At 37.9% G+C, this 16,778-nt stretch overlaps 1 protein-coding gene across 1 annotated transcript; it reads right to left on the bottom strand.

The window, feature by feature from the left end:
• Positions 1-7,294: 7,294 nt before the first annotated feature.
• On the bottom strand, positions 7,295-10,636 carry LOC149373608 (uncharacterized). Its single transcript, XM_089596930.1, has 4 exons — positions 9,403-10,636; positions 8,684-9,273; positions 7,849-8,463; positions 7,295-7,465 (listed from the first exon to the last, which is right to left on the bottom strand). The coding sequence occupies exons 1-4, from the start codon at positions 10,634-10,636 to the stop codon at positions 7,295-7,297; spliced, it is 2,610 nt and encodes an 869-aa protein (XP_089453056.1).
• Positions 10,637-16,778: the final 6,142 nt, after the last annotated feature.

Genomic DNA, 16,778 nt, shown 5'->3' with positions numbered 1-16,778 from the left:
TATATATCACACAACTCTTACCGCTTGTACTTCGTACGAATATTCACCGTTTTCATTAATGAAATCAATTTTCATGATTATACATGTAGGTATATTTAAATTGAGAAGTAACGCAGGTACCTATAATGCTCTTAGTTAAAACAGTTTAAAAACTTGAGCCTGAGAACAAAAACACAGTATTTGATCGATGCTTCTTGAAAATTATTATTGTCGCTGTCATGAGTCTTGTATCTTCATGAACAGTACCTTTAAAATTGTTAAATATGTGTATGAATGTTTATGTATTTATTTTGTGTAGTAGTATTAAGAAGATCTCAATCCCTTTACATTTCAGCATACTAAAGTGAGACTTACACAACTTACACAATTTTTAAATAATATGAATCATTCAGAAGCATTACTTGTTGACGGTTTTTTCACTGTAAAAATAAGTTTTGTGTTTTGAAAGTATGGAACTAAATGAACTTTACATAAATATTTTTATAACTTTTTTGTTTTGCTATTTTAATTCCACATGCATTAATAAGAATGCAAAGTCAACCCTATATGATACTTCTTCACCATATTTTACAATTTTTTTATTTAATAAAACGATGAAAAAAGAATTATTACAATTACTAAAATTATTTAAAAAAAAAAATAAATTAAACAAAACTATATAAAATAAAATTTGATGACGTTGTTACGGTTTTAAGATAATGCTTTTTTACAGTCTTTTATTCTAGTTTAGAAAAAATTTTCCCAATTTTTGTTTTAATCTAATAGTTTTTAAAAAAACTTTATTTTATGTATTAACTTATGTTGTGAGAATTTATGTGATTTATCTTCGTACTGTATAAATAAGTGAAAAATTGTTTTTCCTGCTGGTATTCAATGACCAGATTATAATGTTATAGAAGAAAAGGTAATCTACAACTTTGTTGTTACAATTACTATAAATTTTTTACACTTTTGAATATTGACTAATTTTCCTTGGGAATGAAAAGTATATGTAAAGTATATGTAAAATCCGTGAACGAAAAGTAGTTGCAAAATTAATAACTAGATTTATTGTTGACGAACGTGTGAAGAGACACGAAACAATGTAAAATGTACATTTATAAGATGTTAATTATTAATTAGATAACCAAGGTCGTAAATTGAGTCTTACATGAATCAACTTTTAATAAAGTTCCTATGTTCTTACGAAATTATTTTGACAGGCTTTGAGAGCAGATACAAAAATATCAATTTTTAGAACGAATTTTGTATAAATTAAACAAAACTTTAGAAAATAACGTTTGATAATATTATTATGTCTTAAGGATATTGCTGTACTACAGTCTCTAATTCTAGTTAAGAAAAAATGTTCCTAATTTTTGTTCTAATCTAATAGTTTCTAACAATACTTTCTTTTATCCATAATTTTATGTTGTAAGAATTAATATAACTTATCTGAGGACTGTATAAATGAGTGAAAAATATTATCTTCCCTGCTGGTATTTGATACCCAGATTAATGTGTTGAAGAGGAAAAGGTTATTTACAACTTTGTGGTGATGATTACAATAAATTTATTAGACCCTAGCGAGAATTTGCAATCGTAACAAAATTAAAAAAAAGTAAACATGTGTAATAATTCGGCGTGACCCGTAAGAAAACGTAAGGAGATCTCAGGTACTAGGTAGTATTCTCATAGAATTTGGACGTTTTTTACATTTTATTATGTTGTGTTACGTTTTCTTACATTTTCGTTAAGTTTTGATATGATTTACCACATACTATTTAACGAATAATTTTTCATTATAATTACTCAATTTTTTCCTGTTAAAAGTCATTATTATTCAAAAATTTAAGAAAATGTGTCTAAAAGTTATTAATTATAACAAAGTATAAAACAGTGTTATTAACTGCCAGAAACTATAAGCTGTTATAAAATATTACACATGACAACATTTCCTTACAGTTTAATAGAGTTTATTACAGTTGCTTTTTCACGAGATTCGAGTGCCTTTTTAGAATCATAATAGTAGACGTAACAAGTCATAAGGTAATATATTGAGTTGTAGCCGACTGTAAGTAAATGTAACAAAACGTAACAAACTGTAACTGCGGTACAAAATCCAACCAAACCTTACATTACATCACAAAAAGTTACGATTTGTTAAGTTTTCTTACATTATTTTTTTTCCGTTGGGGCACTTTTAAATATCGACCAATTTTCCTTTGAAATGAAAAGTAAATGTAAAATATAAGTAAAATCCGTGAACGAAAAGTAGTTGTAAAATTAATTACTAGATTTATTGTTGGCGAACGTGTTAAGAGACACGAAGCAATATAAAATATACATTTATAAGACGTTAATTATCAATTAGGTAACCAAGGTGGTAAATATTTACAAAATGATGAAACGATAAACACAAGTTTCAGATGTACCTCATAAGGACGTAAATTCTTTTCCGAGTGTGTTATCCACTCTGGCCAAGTGGGTAAGACACTTGAATACGAGTCCTCCGGACCAGGTTTAAATTCCTCAACTGGAGCTAAGAGATGCTTTTTCTTTACTACTTATATTAGCTTTCCTAACAGCTTTTAAGCAGAAAAAACTGAAAATTATATGGGTTACAATTCAAACTTTTTTATTTTTGAGTTGCCGAAAATCTTTCTTTATATCGTGTAAGATATCATGTAGACTACCGTGCAAGAAGTCTCACACCATATCCTATAAGATTTCGTGTAGGATATCTTGTAGGATATCGTTTAGCATATCTTGCACGATATCGCTTAGAAATTTTGTTACGGGCTTAGTTAAAGGTGCTAATGTTAACACTCACAATCGTAGCTGATGGGCTAAACTGATATAAATAAGCAGACTAAAAAACAAAGATACTGGTATAATTATTAAAGTGGACTGAAGATATGCGCATACATTAGCGGAATCAAGCAACAATTTATGGGATGTGAAACCAGTACCCTTCAACTTAGAAATTCACTCCCGCTAGCGTTTTTTTTTCCCACTCATGAAACTTTTAGTGAAAATCAAGTACAAGAAAATTACTTTGGAATCTTGCAAACCATACAGTTTTCGAATACCTATGGAAGTTACAACTAATATTTTTTTTTACAACCTTGGAGCTAGGAAAACCACTGCTGCGGCAGCATTTGATTAGTACATACAGGAGTCCCCTATACCCACATCTCTTAAGAGTACGAGAGAAAAGGAATGATTGGCTATTTGTTCTTGACGTCTCCTAGTTTTAAAGTGAGTTTCAGTACCACAAAGTCCTTATTTGTAATATGGACATTTCTAAAATCAGCTTAAGACTTGACTACAGTGGTAGTATATGTAGAATATGGAAATTAAATCTAATAAACTGTACGTGTATGTATATGTATGATTATTTATTTTTTAACTGCTTCCAACATTTGTCATAAATAATGATAATAATGTATTTGTCTTAATTGCTGTCCATATAAGTTGTTTTTAAGTTTTACTTAAAGTTCAAGTTAAACTATTGCATTTTACTTTAGAAACCGTACGGACTTTAAATTTTTGGTAAAACATGTATTCAAAGTGCTATATGGTAAAAAGTAATGATTTAATATGGTGGCTCCGTATGGTACCATATTTTCGAAGAAACTTTACGAATTATATTTAAAAAAAATATTGCTCCATAAAACCACTCTGTCTAGAAATTAAAGACACCTTTAAACTTGTTCAACGGCTAGAAATCTTGAGTAGGCCATACACTTTCAAATACTGAGTGGCAGAAAGTGGTTAATCAACATGGTGACTGTGCATGCATGGTGCCATAAAATCAAAGAAACTCAAATATTAATTTTTTTTTTTTATAAAAATTGCTACATCCAAAAATTAATCGCTGAAGTTTATCAAGTCTTTGCAACTATCATTAAAAATTAATGTTTTAGTACTAGTAAGCTCTAATTCACTCATAACCTCACTCATCTTAAGACTAAGTAACTTTTTTAATAAACTCTAATGCAGCCGTTTAACGTCATTTTTAGCCTCTTAGAGCTTTTTTGAGATCTGATTGTAAATTATCACGTATTATTTTGTATCTCTTTACAGAACCAAAGACAGTTCTAAAATATTGTTTGGTACCTAACCTAAGAAGAAATCCAAAAATAGAATCTTCAGCATTCTGGCCTCGCTAAAAATGCAGCAACGTTTTTTAGTACTTGCTTACTGACTTCACAGAAGTATATAAGCTTCCTTTTTGTTTAATCAAAAACTACGAGTACCTTGCCGTAAAAAAGGCCCATAAGCAGTATGGTATCACTTTTATGACCACAAAAAGTATTTTAATATGGCCAATATAATTGAGGAGGCTTGGGCGTTTGGTGTCGTATCTATTGAGGGGCCCCTGTGGGGTACTTGTCATACAAATGATTCTTTGTAATATTTTTTACATAACCATTTTGATTATACACATGTGTGAACAAAATAGCAATAATACGCGGAAAAGTCATTGGGAAAATCGATATTAAAAAATTTATTAGTTTTTCCGATGTACCTTGTGTAAAGATGACGGCCCTGCCACGATAAAGCTGACAACACTGTACTCTCTTGCTCTCATCTGCTATTATATACCCATACTTGTGTTAGACTTAAATTTTCATGCTTGTTTGTTTATGAATGTACAGCGCATGCGCACTTATAGTACCTGAACAAAACAATTCTCATGTTCGATGTTTTCCTCGCTATTTTCTCAAAATTTAACGTGTTGATCCTATTCTTTTTTTTAAATAATAGATTCTTTATACTTTCAAGTACATGTACCAATTTAATGTGTGGGCCCACAGCTTTTTATTGCGGTACGGTAGTCTATTGAATTTCGGGTTCCGTAAGGTTGCATGTTAAAATGACGAATTTTCACAAGCGATTTTCTCGAAAATAAATGTGTTGACCTACCTATTTTGTTTTCCTACAAAAATCTAGCAAACTTTATCTATATAATCTCTGAATTTCAGACCTAGCCAGCATTTAATTCAAAATCGCCCAAGCCTCCTTAAATGATGGTAAAACCTTGTTAGTTCTTGTCATAATTTTCTTTAATTTCTAATTGTTCAAGAAAGTAACTATAAATTTAATAAACTAAGCCATTTAATAATTAAAACTGATATCACATAAGTTTTCTAGTTGAAAGTATCAATTGCAGTCCAGGGATGGCTGTAGTGTTTCGATGTAATAAGTCATGTCTACTCTCTTTCACAGATTTTAAAAATTATTTAATAAATGAGTAGCTGTAAAAAAATAAAGACGACTTCTTGCACTTTATGATATAAATCAAGCTCAAGTTCAAGCAGATTCGTGAATAAGTCGTGGAAAGAATAGGATCCCGAAACGATTTTTAATGAGTGTCGAGTTTTCTAATCATTTACTTATATTTACTTGTTGTTATGTCTTAAAATATGAATAAACGTCGTATAACTCTTGTTTATTTTTGATAAAATAGCTAGTAATTAAATAAATCATTATATAAGGCTGTAAACTTGGATTTGCCTGATTGATAAGGTAGGAAACTTTAACTGTCTCCATTGTATGCTCAACAAATATTGTTCTTAACTTTTGTTTCCTACCTTTTGTTAAAAAAGACGTGCCTAAATAAAATGTACGCCTGCAAATCTACTGTAGGAATTAAGCAGCATACTGACGTAAATTTTAAGCTGATTGACAATTGTTATCAGTAAGTCAGAAAAACCTTCTTTTCCTTTGCAATTCAATATTGCCTCTTATTCTACATTGTAGATTAAAAAAAAATACTTAAACTTGCAAGCCACTCAATGATCCCAAAATGATTTTTACATATCATATTAGGAATTGTGTAAAATCCAAAGTGTAATACAGTTATTGTAGGCATTAAATTCTTATGAACTTCCGAATCCTCGATAGTCGAGTGATGAAGCGTGTTTGTGTCGCGCGCGGACTCTAGCTAGCTTAGGTTTGATTCTACTTGTTTGCGTACTTTTTTTCTGATATAAGTGTATATCTGAAGTAAGGGTTAGCATTTATGGAAGGGAACCTACTTTTCAACGAATGAGTTTTTTATTTTTATTTTATTTTTAAGTACCGCAGGATCAAAATAAATACTTTTAGAACTCTTGGATTAAGACTTAAAAACAAGATTTTTTGGCGAACTCTTAGAGAACTCAAAAGAAGGGACATAAGTGGAATATAATAGGATTCTTTAAAAATACTTCAAGAATACTTTGCAAATACAAAAACAAATTCATCAGTGATTCATAAAGAAGTCTTCAGAAATTGTCGATGCCAGCTGGGTAGTTAACGTTCGTGTGTTATAACATATAAGAATTTGTTTGTTTAGCACTTTCATGGAGCCTCGAAAATTAAAGCATACGCATTTTTTTAAATTTTGGGAAGTTTTTACTTGAAAACAGTGGGGCTTAAGTATATCCCAGAGGGCATCCGAAATTAGTTTGCATTAAAAAAGAATTTATGAAAATGAATTCTTAGCGAATACATATAAAAGAATTCAGTATGAGTTCATTTCGAATTTTTCGAGTTCTATTAGCATTCTTAAAGAATTCTTTTACAAGTTCAGGAAGAATTCATTAAGATTTTATTATGTATTCGTAAACTAATCAGGTTATGTTCAGTAAAAACAGTTCCAAAAGTGTTCTTAAAGAATTCTTCAGCTTTTGCTGGCGTGTGTGGGATTTTATATATTAAATAAATTTACTTGTAATTAACATCACAATGTACAAAATAATTGATATAATCAACATAAAAAAGAGTCATAAAGTTATCATATAATATGAGAACTGTTAACAATAAATAACAAAAGCGCACACAAACAAGTGCTTCAAATTACTTGAGATTAGGCTTTAGAGCCGTAATCCATGTTGATGACGATGGAACGAGCCGGAAGCAGGAATCACCAGGAGAGACAATTAAAACACACAATTTATTTTATAAAAAAAAATATATTCACTAATTTTGTACAAAGCCTTTCAGGCGCCATACGCACCTTATTCGCTCGCAGCCCGTGAACATAGCCGCTCGCTCCAACGAGCGAGCGTCGTGCCCCTTGCGCCGCCGCACTCGTTCCTCCCCCCCCGTTCTACCGCAGTTCCATACCCCGCATTTCGCCTGTTTCTCGTGAGCTTCGATGATGGGGCACTGTATGTCGATAATGAAGGAGCAAACCGCCAAATTCAAAAACTGTACCAATTGATATGAAAGGAAACATCACAGCTCAATTCTTCGTGTCATCAAGACTACTTTTCAGCCTAAACGGCCCCGGACCTGCATCTGTGCACGCTAGTTTCGACCTTCAGTACAGCTGGAACTTCTCGCTCCTATCGAGGTCTATGATAACAACTGGTGGCTTGACGGCCGCGAGCTTCTCGCGCCTAAAACAAGTTGCCTCGATGACTTCACAAAGAAGGCAAATCGACATCCACGTCGTATATTTACTGTTTGCTCCTCCCCACACGACCGCGTTCTATCATTGCATCATACGTAAGCCAAATTTACATATGTTTTATCTCTGATGTACACAGTAACGTTGCCCTTTTAACTCGCAACCTTAAAACGCCTATTTTCGTCTGTTACAATCCTCACCCCCGTACAAAATTTGAATCAATTTTGTACTTCTTCAGTGCTCATTAACTTGATAATTTTATGGACCGGTCGCACAAACTCTTTTTCATTTGCCCTAACCATTACTGCATGCACAACCCCATCCGCTCCCGGATATAGCTTTACAATTTTGCCCTTTCTCCACAGGTTTCGCGGCGCCTGCATATCCACGACTAACACCACATCGCTCATTTTTACGGACTCGGTTTGTGCATGCTATTTCTGCCGCGCTTGCAATGTCAGAACATTCTCCCACAACCACCGGTTCCAGAAAGCATCCGCTAGCGCTTGGGCCATACGCCATTGCCTGCGTGAACACAATTGTCGCTTGTCATAACTTCCTAACTTGAACTCCCCTGACGAGCTGCCGATCAGGAAGTGGTTTGGGGTGAGCGCTTCGCAGTCTCCTGGATCAACAGACACGTGTGTCGAAGGGCGAGAGTTGACTGAGTGCGCGATTTCCTTTAACGCTGTTAAAAGAGTTTCATCCATCACGACCTCGTTTGCAAGGCTGGCTTCCAGAGCTATCTTTACCGATCGCACGAGACTCTCCCATGCCCCGCCCATATGCGGCGCATCGGGGGGATTGAATCGCCACTCCATTCCGTTGCGTAGCGCAAACGCGTGTAATTTTTCTTGACTGAGTTTGTTCACTTCTTCTCTTAATTCAGCGCAAGCGCCCCGGAAGTTAGTACCGTTGTCGCTGTAGACTATTGCCGGTGTTCTCCTATCAGCCGCGAGACGCTGGAGAGCCATAATAGCCGAAACTGTCGTCAGGCTGTGCGCAACGTCCAAATACACGGCCCTAGTCATCAAACACGTGCATAGAATACCCCAGCGCTTTTCTCTACTTCGCTTTACCTCCACAAATTACGGCCCGAAATAGTCTATGCCGCAATGGCTTAAGAGACGCTGGCGATACGAGAGTCTTGCGTCAGGAAGTGGTGCCATCAACGGAATGTTTGGCTAAGCGCGCCGGATCTTACAAAAGAGGCATTGGCTCATAATAGATTTCAAGGCGGTTCTTAAACCGAGCACGTGATATTTTTGTTTCCAGCTCTTTCCAGCCTAACACTCTCACCGCAAGCGACAACCCTCGGGTGGTCGCCGTCATCGCGAGAACCCGATGCTCTTTCCTAGCCTCCTCCTCATCGAATTTTCCCTTTTCCGCTTGAGTGATCGAAGGGGGGACCGGCCAACAAGTCTCCGGCAGCTTTAAATAAGCAGGACCATTGAACCACATTGACAATTCGCCTCCCTCTTCGATCACTCCTCGCGTCGCACAATCAACCGGATTTAGTCCGGACGAAACCCACCGCCATTTTGCCTTTCTCGTTAGCTCATTTATTTCCTCGAGCCTGTGCGCTATGTATATGCTGCGGTGCCGAGGTTCTCTGACAAGCCAATGCAAAACAGTGCGCGAGTCGGACAACAAATGCCACTTGTCGCCTTCAATTTTCAATTCGTCGGCTACGTTTGCGATCAGTCTCGAGGCAACCAAAGTTGCCTGTAATTCTAGTCGTGGGACGGACAGATCAGCATTGGCGACTACCCGCGACTTTACCATCACGAGTGCTACGTGCGCCGTTCCATCGTCAAGTTCGCTTCGAATGTACACGCCTACGGCTACTGCCTTTAAACTTGCGTCCCCGAAAGCGTGTAGACTCGTCGCTGTAACACGTCTCCCCTTGGGAATCAAGCATTGCGGTGTTTTCAAACTGGCCAAACCTCGCACGCATTTTAACCAAGCCACCCATCCGTCATTCTCCTCGTCCCGAAACTGCTAGTCCCACCTAATACCGCTGTGCCACACGTCTTGAAGAACCAATTTAGACGACAGCATGAACGGCGCCAGGAGACCCAGGGGGTCATAAACAGACATCATTGTCTTAAGGTACTCACGCTTGGTGGGCTTGCGCGACTGATTAAGTAGTTCGGTCGGTATACGCCTAAGGCCAACATTGAAGCCTAACTGATCGGACGCGGTGTCCCAGTAGAGACCCAAAACGCGCTGATCTCCCGCTTCGAAAAGGAATGTCTTAGCGTTCTCCACCCGCCGTGTTTCTTTCGCGCCTTCACATAGTCCCGCGACTGCCTCGGCCTCGTTGCTCGCCCATCCATGCATCTCGAAATTTGCATGAGAATTTATATCGATGACGTCGCGAGTCAATTTTTGTAGCTCAGTCAAGGAGTCGCAGCTCACTAAAAAATCATCAACGTATGAATTTTTCACTATGCTAGCTGCGGCGGCTGGCTTATCTGTGCGAAAACGTTCCGCATTCGCGTCTTTGACGTAATGCGTACTGCACGGCGACGATTTAGCCCCAAACACTAGGCACGTCATCTCATACGTTTCAGGATAGCCTTTTCTGTTTGCACCGCGCCACAAAAATCGAAGCGCCCCTCGGTCGTTATCTACGACCCGCACTCGAAGGTACATGTCGCGAATGTCTGCCTTGCATGCAATGGCGTGTAAATGGAATCGACTAAGTACGCCGGGCAAGGCTTGCAATAGATCGGGACCGGCATCGAGCTGATCGTTTAGACTGATACCCGAGGATTTAGCTGCAGTGTCGAATACGAGTCTTACACGATCTGGTTTAGAGTCGTTCGTTACGCCGAAATGCGGGAGATACCATACGCGGGGTCGGGGCCTGTCATCGTCGACTCGGATTGCGTATCCGTTTTTGATCAGACGGTCCATTTCTTTGTAATAAAGCGTGGTAAACCTTGGATTTTTATCCAATTTTCTTTCTAGTGAACATAGTCTATTAGCCGCCATCGCGCGACTATCTACTCGTGGTGGGGTGACGTTGTTCCACAGCAATCCTGTCTCCCACACTTTTCCCAACGAACGACTCGTCACCGTCAATATTTTTAATGCGCGCTCGTGGGCGGGGTTGGGACGTGTCAACTCTTTCACTCCCAAACTTTCTACCTTGAAAAATTCTCGGATAAGCAAGTCCAATGTCGTGGTCATAGTGCAACACTCTGTGCAACTCTCGTCCTGAAGAACTTCGCTGTTTTTACGCATCATAAACACGCCGTGTTGTCTCTTGGTTGAGGCAACTCCATGAGCCACTCAACCTAGCGGTGTGGCTGTAATTGCAACATCCGTTCCAACTAAAACTCTTGTTTCACTGCTAGCCAACAGACGCCAATTGTCCTGCCCGACGATTATCTCTGGTTGGGCCGTCTCATACGGTTTAATAAAAAGGCTATGCTGTATAGCGATTTCGCGTATCAATTCGCTTGGTAATGACTGCGTCGGGAAAGAAAAATTGGCGACTTCGAGTGCGTTTTCAATTTTGTACATATGTTCCGCATTGACGCCACCTATCTCAAAACGCACCACTTTACATAAATCATTGGTCGCACTGCTGTCTCGAATCCCGTTTATGTTGACGATCACATTTTTCCCGGTCAGTCCTAACCTTTTCGACAACTTGCATCAACGACCGTGATGAAGGAACCATCATCGAGCAACGCGAAAGTTTCCATGGTTGCTTTAGGCCCGCACACGCACACCGGGATTATTTTTAGCAGAGCGAAAGATTCCGATAGTCATGCGTTGCGATTTGCATCCTGCATCGGCGAGAAATCATGTGGGACGCCAGGAGAAGAGTTTGTTGTATCTTGCCTTGCGCGATTGGCATGGTTCGTTTTTTTTCGCGACTCGTTGTGCAGCAACACGTGATGCGGCCCTGCGCATGTGGAGCAATTTGGTGCTTTGCATGCGGTTTGCAAATGGCCGCTTTCGAGACACTTGAAGCACAGACGAAGCTTCTTAATCAAATGCTAACGCCGAGCAACGGACTTGCGAGCCAAAACGAAGCAATTTGCTATATGGTGGTTGTCGCGCGAACACACTGGACACGAGTCCTTTCGAGCTGTGACAACATGCATCGTTGCTGAACTTCCACTTTCACACATCGTTGTTGTAAGCACACGCGGCCCCCCTAGTTGTTTCGGGTTTTTCTTAGCATTCCCACGCGTGTTTTCCACACACACATCGAAATCCAACAAACTACTTGCAGCCGCCATTTCTGCCTCTCTGTACAAGAAATCAGACAACTGTTCTATCTCTGTGTGATCGCTAAGATCTTTAGTGGCATGCTTGATGAAAGCGTATTTCAACGCGGCAGGCAATTTTCTGCCTATTCTTCGGATCACGTCGGGATTATACAGATAGCCCCGCAAATCGAAACTATGGAAGGCAGCGATTAAGTTTTTCAAAGAAGACGCGAAATGCGGAAGCGTGTTTTGGCCGGTGCACGACAACGGAATGTCTTTGAGCTCACGCATCAATTTTACCACGAGAATTTTCTTATTCCCGTAATGAAGCTCGAGAGTACTAATAATGCCCTTAGCATCGCGGCCGGTTGCGAGCAAGGTATTCACCACGCGGCGTGCATCGCCCTGTATGGCTGTGAACAAACGTGCGACATTTTCTTGGTCGCTATACGCTCCATCGCTGCTCGTACTCTCGTACAATTGATAAAAATGGCGCCACTCGAGTGGATTCCCGGTAAACGCAGGCTACGCTTTCGCGGTGGTCAAACGTGACAACAATCGGAAGTCATTTTCTCGTTGCAACGAGTTTTGAGTCGCACGCAGAGTTGTTTCCAACAAACTGGCAAGGCGGGCAAATGAGTCGTCGTTTCTGACGTTACCTGCAGGATCGCCCAGGTTTTTGCCTGCCGGAGTCGACGTCCCTCTGAAAGCCTCGAAACCATGAAAGGGAACCAGGTCGTCGTCCATCCCGCCCCTGCTTTCACGAGGTTCGGAGACCACTCGCAGAGTGTTGCGTGGCCTGGCTAGTTCGTCGCGTCTCTGAACTCAGTCAGTCGTCCCCGTTTGCTTTTGTCGCCCTTTGCTGCATCAAGCTCATTGACTCGCTTCCTCGTGTTCATGGTGATTTCGGCGTCCTGGATCGTCAGTAAACCTTCACAATCTTATTCCTGAATAGTCCCGGGTTTCGGCACCAAATTGTTGAAGATGGAACGAGACGGAAGCAGTAATCACCAGGAGAGACAATTTAAACACACAATTTATTCTACAAAAAGAAATATATTCACTAATTTTGTACAAAGCCTTTCAGGCGCCATACACACCTTATTCGCTCGCAGCCCGTGATCATCTGCCACTCGCTCCAGCGAGCAAGCGTCGTGCCCCTTGCGCCACCGCACTCGTTCCTCCCCCCCGTCCTACCGCAGTTCCATACCCCGCATTTCGCCTGTTTCTCGCGAGCTTCGATGATGGGGCACTGTATGTCGATAATGAAGGAGCAAACCGCCAAATCCAAAAACTGTACCAATTGATATGAAAGGAAACATCACAGCTCAATTCTTCGTGTCATCAAGACTACTTTTCAGCCTGAACGGCCCCGGACCTGCATCTGTGCACGCTAGTTTCGACCTTCAGTACAACCGGAACTTCTCGCTCCTATCGAGGTCTATGATAACAACTGGTGGCTTGACGGCCGCGAGCTTCTCGCGCCTAAAACAAGTCGCCTCGATGACTTCACAAAGAAGGCAAATCGACATCCACGTCGTATATTTACTGTTTGCTCCTCCCCACACGACCGCGTTTAATCATTGCATCATACGTAAGCCAAATTTACGTATGTTTTATCTCTGATGTACACAGTGACGTTGCCCCTTTAACTCGCAACCTGTAAACGCCTATTTTCGTCTGTTACACATGTAATAAATAAATTAAAACGCAGCAAAGCGGGCGTTTCGGGATTAACAGCTTGTAAGAGCTCTTCTTTAAAGGTTTAAGGTTAAGCTTCGGTACATATAATGAACATATGTCAGTTTCCGGTCGTTTAGATTGTGTAGTGTGTTAGCTCAATTGGATACGCACTTTGTTATGGACCCAAGGATTGAGAGTTTGGGACTCTTTGAGTCACTTTTTTCTTTTTTATTATTATTTTGTACTTAAATGGATAAAAATATCTATTTTTTCATGAATAATTAACTATAGAAAAGCTTACATGCATAAAAGCTAACTTCAGTAACTCAATACGCTCGGTTTGCTCATGCTTAAATATATTTATTTATCGTAATTTAAAGTAATTTCAGTCAAAAGTTAGCTTAAAATTTAGCTTTTAATAGTGGCTTCAATTGTAGCTATAAATTTTGAGCGAATTTCAAAGAATAAATGTTTGTAAATCTAATTTTTTTGTAATTACGATAACTATTAGTGGTGTGATCATTCATATGATTACACCAAAACCAAGGGCTTTAAGTACTTTTAAATAAGAAAAAAATAGGTAAACATTTATTTGTTAAAACAAACTTCTTAAAATGTTGTCCAAAAATTCTGTAATCCCCCAGTTTTTTAGTTATCATCCACATGATAACAACTTTCACCACTGATATAACTTCAAAAAAATTAGATTAAGAATCATTTTTTCTTTTTAATTCGCGCAAAATTTATAGTTTAAAGCGCTTACGTCTTACAACTAATAATAAGCTACATTCATAGGTATATTGTAGTTAATTATAAATATATATGTAGGTTGTGATGGCTTTAATTAAAGTTACAATTAAAAGCTAAATCTTTAGCTAACAATTTTTAACTGAGTGTAACCCAATGCGCTCACTCGTCCACTCGTTTTTTTTATTAAGTAAACAACCAACACCTCAAGCATGTAATTCCTACTATCCCAAAATGACCGCTTGGCCGCGCTTTTATTTATTTATCAAGTATTCAACATTTTTAAATCCTAATTAATTTGATGTAGTTTAAAGCGCTCACTTGTGTGCGCTTTTATTTTTCTTATCACGTATTTTACAGCTCTAGAGCCTTAATATCTCAAGTAACTCGAAGCACTCGCTTTTATTACTTATTCTAAGCAGTTATATTACATTGCAACCTTATGTTGCTCTTAAATTTTGATTATAACAATTATTTTGTTTATTATGATATTAATTATAAGTAAATTTATTTAATGTATAAAAGCACTTCAAAAACTTGGAATTAGTCTCTCAAAATGTTGAAGACTTAATCAATAAATACTTAAAAGCACGAATAAGCAAACGCTTTAGATTACTTGGCCTTAGTATACGCTCTAAGAATGTTAAATACTCTGTAAATGAAATAAAAGGGTACACAAGCGAGTGCTTCGAGTAACTTGGGATTAAATTGTTAAAATGTCGAATATTTAATAAATACACGAAAGTGCGACGAAACAGGCGTCTGGGGATACTGGCGATAACATAGTGCTAGAGGTGTTGGTTGTTTACTTAAAAAAAAAATCAACTGGACCAGAGAGCGCATCAGGTTATTCGGTATGAGCTGCTTGAAATTTTGTTTATTTATTAAATAAACAGAAGTGCAGGCAGTAAAGTATATTGCGTAGATAACAACAAATTTCTTCAAATGACGATTAACAAATATATTTAAGGATCAGTGGACCGATCGTATTGAGTTATTAAAGTTAGCTTTTATGCATGCAAGCTGTCCTATAGTTAGTTATTCATAAATAAATACACATTTCAATCTATATAAATACGAAATACAAAAAAAAAAAAAAAAAGATATTCCGAGAATCTCGAACTCACAACCTTGGGGTCCAAAACAAAGTTCGTATCCAATTGAGCTAACACGTTACACATGGTGTTGACGTTCAAGTCCACTGCGCGAGGCTCTCAGGATTCGGGAAAAAGCCAAGATGTTTAACAAGAAGGGAAAAGCACTAAACACTTTGTAGAGAAATCAGAATTATTATTATTTCTATGAAACTGTCGTTATACCGTCTTTACAAGCTGTTGTTGTTACAAGTAAGTCTTCTGAACAGAAGTCGATCAACTGAACTGGCCTGATGCGCAGCATCGGGGCTCGCGTATGCATAGTACATATATACGTGTACAGATGGCGCTATATATAAACTCTTATTCTAATACATCGTTTGGTTACAAGAATTTACATATGTTCATACTATGTAACGAAGCTTAATCTTTACTTGTGTATGCTTTCGTTGATTAAATTTTGTTCTAAATTAAGAACCGTGGACATTTCTCCCAAATGACAAGTCTCCCGGGAGAAATGTCCATGACAACCGATCAGTTGCTATGTATACTTTGATCAGCGTATGTATACATTTAGCAGAACGCGCGGTGGTTCAGGTGGCTAGATTGTGGGTCAGCGTTGTTTTACGAAGTGTATCACGCACATAGTCTATGACTGAAGAACTGAGGCACCACATAACGGCGTGCCAGTTTTAGCGTAAAAACTTTATAAGTTACTACGGTAATGATAACGTAATGAGAAATTTGTAATAAAAATCGCTTAATAATTATGTTCATAAAGTAGAAAATAAATCAATTTTTTTTTAACAATTATTTATATAGTTATTATGTATACACTGACACTGCCGTTGCGCAGCACTTCAGTTTTTCAGTCATAGACTATGTGCGTGATACACTTGGTATAACAATGCTGTTGTGGGTTAGCATGCGAAAGACTGTAGTTCGATTTCCGGCTAGAGTGACTTTTTCAGGCCTGTACTTCTGCGAGTTTTCACATATGCTTTTACGTAATGCTCCTCGTGAAGGAGAAAAGCGACCTTCTTGCAGAAAAATTTCCTACTTTTTCCCTACCCTGCCAGTCATGGAAGGCCTCTCATCCCTTTTCTTATTTATTAGTAGTGAGGGGGATCGGGAGGGGTGAAACTGTAATGAATAGTTTTTTTCTATCGTAGAATTGAATTATTTGTTCTTTAAAATTCAATTTTCGTTGGAATTAAAGTTAAACTGTAATTAAGTATTGTCAAACAGTAATAATCGAACACAGTGTTAAAAATTTTTTCTTCGAATTAGAGCCACCACACACATACTTAATAATTAGAAAAAAACACATAAATATTTTTATAGTAGTGAACTTTGGACTATTGAAACATACTTTAGCACAACTTTCAAGTAAATGCTTCAACGTGTGTTAATAAATTGTTTTAGTAAATTATCCTAAAATCCAGGAACATTTCTGTCTTGTAAATTAAAATTTTGTATGTAATTAATTAAAAATTACTAAATTTTTTTGGACTATAGAAAAAAATGTATAATCAAAGGAAACACAAGCAGGATACACTTTATTCAAGAAAAGATATTTAATAAATTTACTACAATCATTGGGCGGCAAAGTACTAAGCCCATTGCTAAATTATAGAA

The sequence above is a fragment of the Copidosoma floridanum genome, unplaced genomic scaffold (assembly GCF_036245765.1).
Source record: "Copidosoma floridanum isolate Cflo_tuat_1 unplaced genomic scaffold, Cflo_Japanese_pri ptg000030l, whole genome shotgun sequence".
Taxonomy (NCBI): Eukaryota; Metazoa; Arthropoda; class Insecta; order Hymenoptera; family Encyrtidae; genus Copidosoma; species Copidosoma floridanum.
This window is presented reverse-complemented; position numbering and strand designations above follow the sequence as displayed.

Coding starts and splice junctions, on each gene's coding strand:
- LOC149373608 (XM_089596930.1), bottom strand. CDS start 10,636: ATGCGTAAAAACAGCGAAGTTCTTCAGGACGAGAGTTGCACAGAGTGT. Junction 9,274..9,402: donor TCAAGACGTGTGGCACAGCG/GTATTAGGTGGG, acceptor GACGTGTTACAG/CGACGAGTCTACACGCTTTC. Junction 7,466..7,848: donor ACCGGTGGTTGTGGGAGAAT/GTTCTGACATTG, acceptor ATGCAATGATAG/AACGCGGTCGTGTGGGGAGG.